Genomic DNA, 1845 nt, shown 5'->3' with positions numbered 1-1845 from the left:
GAGAAGAGAAGAGAAGAGAAGAGAAGAGAAGAGAAGAGAAGAGAAGAGAAGAGAAGAGAAGAGAAGAGAAGAGAAGAGAAGAGAAGAGAAGAGAAGAGACGTTGTTCATTGTTTGAGGGGCTGGAGAGATGGCTCAGTGATTAGGAACACTAGTTGCTCTTTCAGATGACTACTGTTCAATTCCCAGCACCCACATGGCTACTCATGACCGTCTGTAACTCCAGTCCCAGAAGATCTGATGCTCTCTGCTGGCCTCTTTGAGCACCAGACATGCAGATGGTGCACAAGACATACATGCAAGCAAAACACCCAGACACATGAAATAACATAAAACAAAATCTTTTTAAAAAGAAAAAAAAAAGAAGTTTGAGGGTTTAAGTGACTTGGAAAATTGTGTAGCATTGTTTGTTACTAAGATCTAGGTTATAGATTCTTTTGTAGGGTTAGGTGGAAGAGGGGCACGCCATATAACACCTATGCATTAAAAGGTTCCCACAGGGGAGAGGAGGGCCCCACAGTCCTTTAGAGACCAGTTCTGTAGTTCCCATATATTTTTATTTGGTACTGAAAATCCTTCTAGAACATTCTAAATTGATTGGAATTGATTCCTTTGTTGAGATGAGATTGTGGGACAGAATAAACTGGAGGCTTTATGGGAAGCCTACAACAGAAGGGAAGGAAAGTCCAAATGGCCTTCTCTTGGCTTTCTCACTTGTAGTAGGATTGGGGGGGGGGTATGTGTATGTGGAATGAGGGGAAATGGCTATCATTCTTGGCAAGAAATCATAGGCTATGCTGATACCCCTATGCTATGGTAAGTGAGGATAATTCCCAGAGAGCAGTTGAGGCCAGTTAGCTGGGGAAATGGTACAGCTATGTTGGCAACAGCAATGTGGAAGCTCCCAGAAAGGAGGGGAGAGCCGCTGGTGTCGAACACAGCATCTGGAGGGAGGCTTGAATCCCCCTTTCCCTTAAGCTAGATGAGGATAGGAAAGTGGCGTCTACCCTTCCCCTTAGGCTGAGCTACACTCTTGAGTTTGAACTCTGGTCATCCAGCACCCACCGTCTCACTGTCCTGGCATCCTGGAAGGTGACAAAGATCAGGTCAAGCCTCTTCAGCTGGACACGATTGAGCTCGGCATTGAACTCATCTGTCAGCTGCTCCTCCAGCTCACTGTAGTACTGCTCCGCATCTACCTGGGACAAGAGGAGGCCCTCAGAGCAGGAGAGGCCAGGGCCAGGGAGGCCTGGCTGGGCCCCAGGACTCTCTCATGCAGCAGCTCTTCACCCGCATAACAGCTACACACCAAGTCTGTAATTCACCCCTTGCCCTGGATCTGGGGACACTGAGGCACAAGGTAGATAGTAGATGCTTCAGTCCCAAGTGAACTTCAGAAAGACAAGAAGAATGCCCATTTGTGCTGAAGGCTGAGCACTCTTTTTTTAGTCTGGCTGAAAGAGGAGTCCAAGTGCCCGATACCCCTCTAGCCACAGTGGTCTGGGGACAAGGTGGATTCTGTTTCAAGTCTTTGTGCCCTGATGGCTTTGGAAGCCTGAGGCTTGGATGCCTCCTGCAACCTACCATGTCACCTCTGGTGTCTTTCTAGAACCAGAAAGCAAACAAGAGCAAGCCTCCATGGTTGCCCTGGAGGGGGACCCAAGAAAGGTTTTAGCTCTTCTTTATAAAGACAAAGGGTATGGGGTGCCAGGTCTGGACAGAGAGGCTAGACCTGAATGGGCCCTGAAGATTTGGACTCAGGCAAGGGGCCATCCTGGAGCATATCCCCCCCCCGACCCTTTCCCAGGTGTTCCCCCCCCGACCCTTTCCCCGGTGTTCCCCCCCCC

General features: G+C 49.1%; 1 protein-coding gene across 2 annotated transcripts in view; it reads right to left on the bottom strand.

Annotated features, from left to right (window-relative positions):
* The window catches only part of Tmem63c (transmembrane protein 63C), a 66760-nt gene that overhangs the window by 17652 nt on the left and 47263 nt on the right, over window positions 1–1845 (bottom strand). For both annotated transcript variants that reach the window (XM_021202339.2, XM_029541236.1), the window contains one exon: window positions 1064–1197. In XM_021202339.2, coding sequence (XP_021057998.1) covers window positions 1064–1197 — 134 coding nt within the window. The remainder of the gene's footprint in view (window positions 1–1063; window positions 1198–1845) is intronic.

The sequence above is a fragment of the Mus pahari genome, chromosome 7 (genome assembly GCF_900095145.1).
Source record: "Mus pahari chromosome 7, PAHARI_EIJ_v1.1, whole genome shotgun sequence".
Classification (NCBI taxonomy): Eukaryota; Metazoa; Chordata; class Mammalia; order Rodentia; family Muridae; genus Mus; species Mus pahari.
The sequence above is the reverse complement of the archived record's forward strand: the minus strand, read 5'-3'. Positions and strand labels throughout refer to the sequence as shown.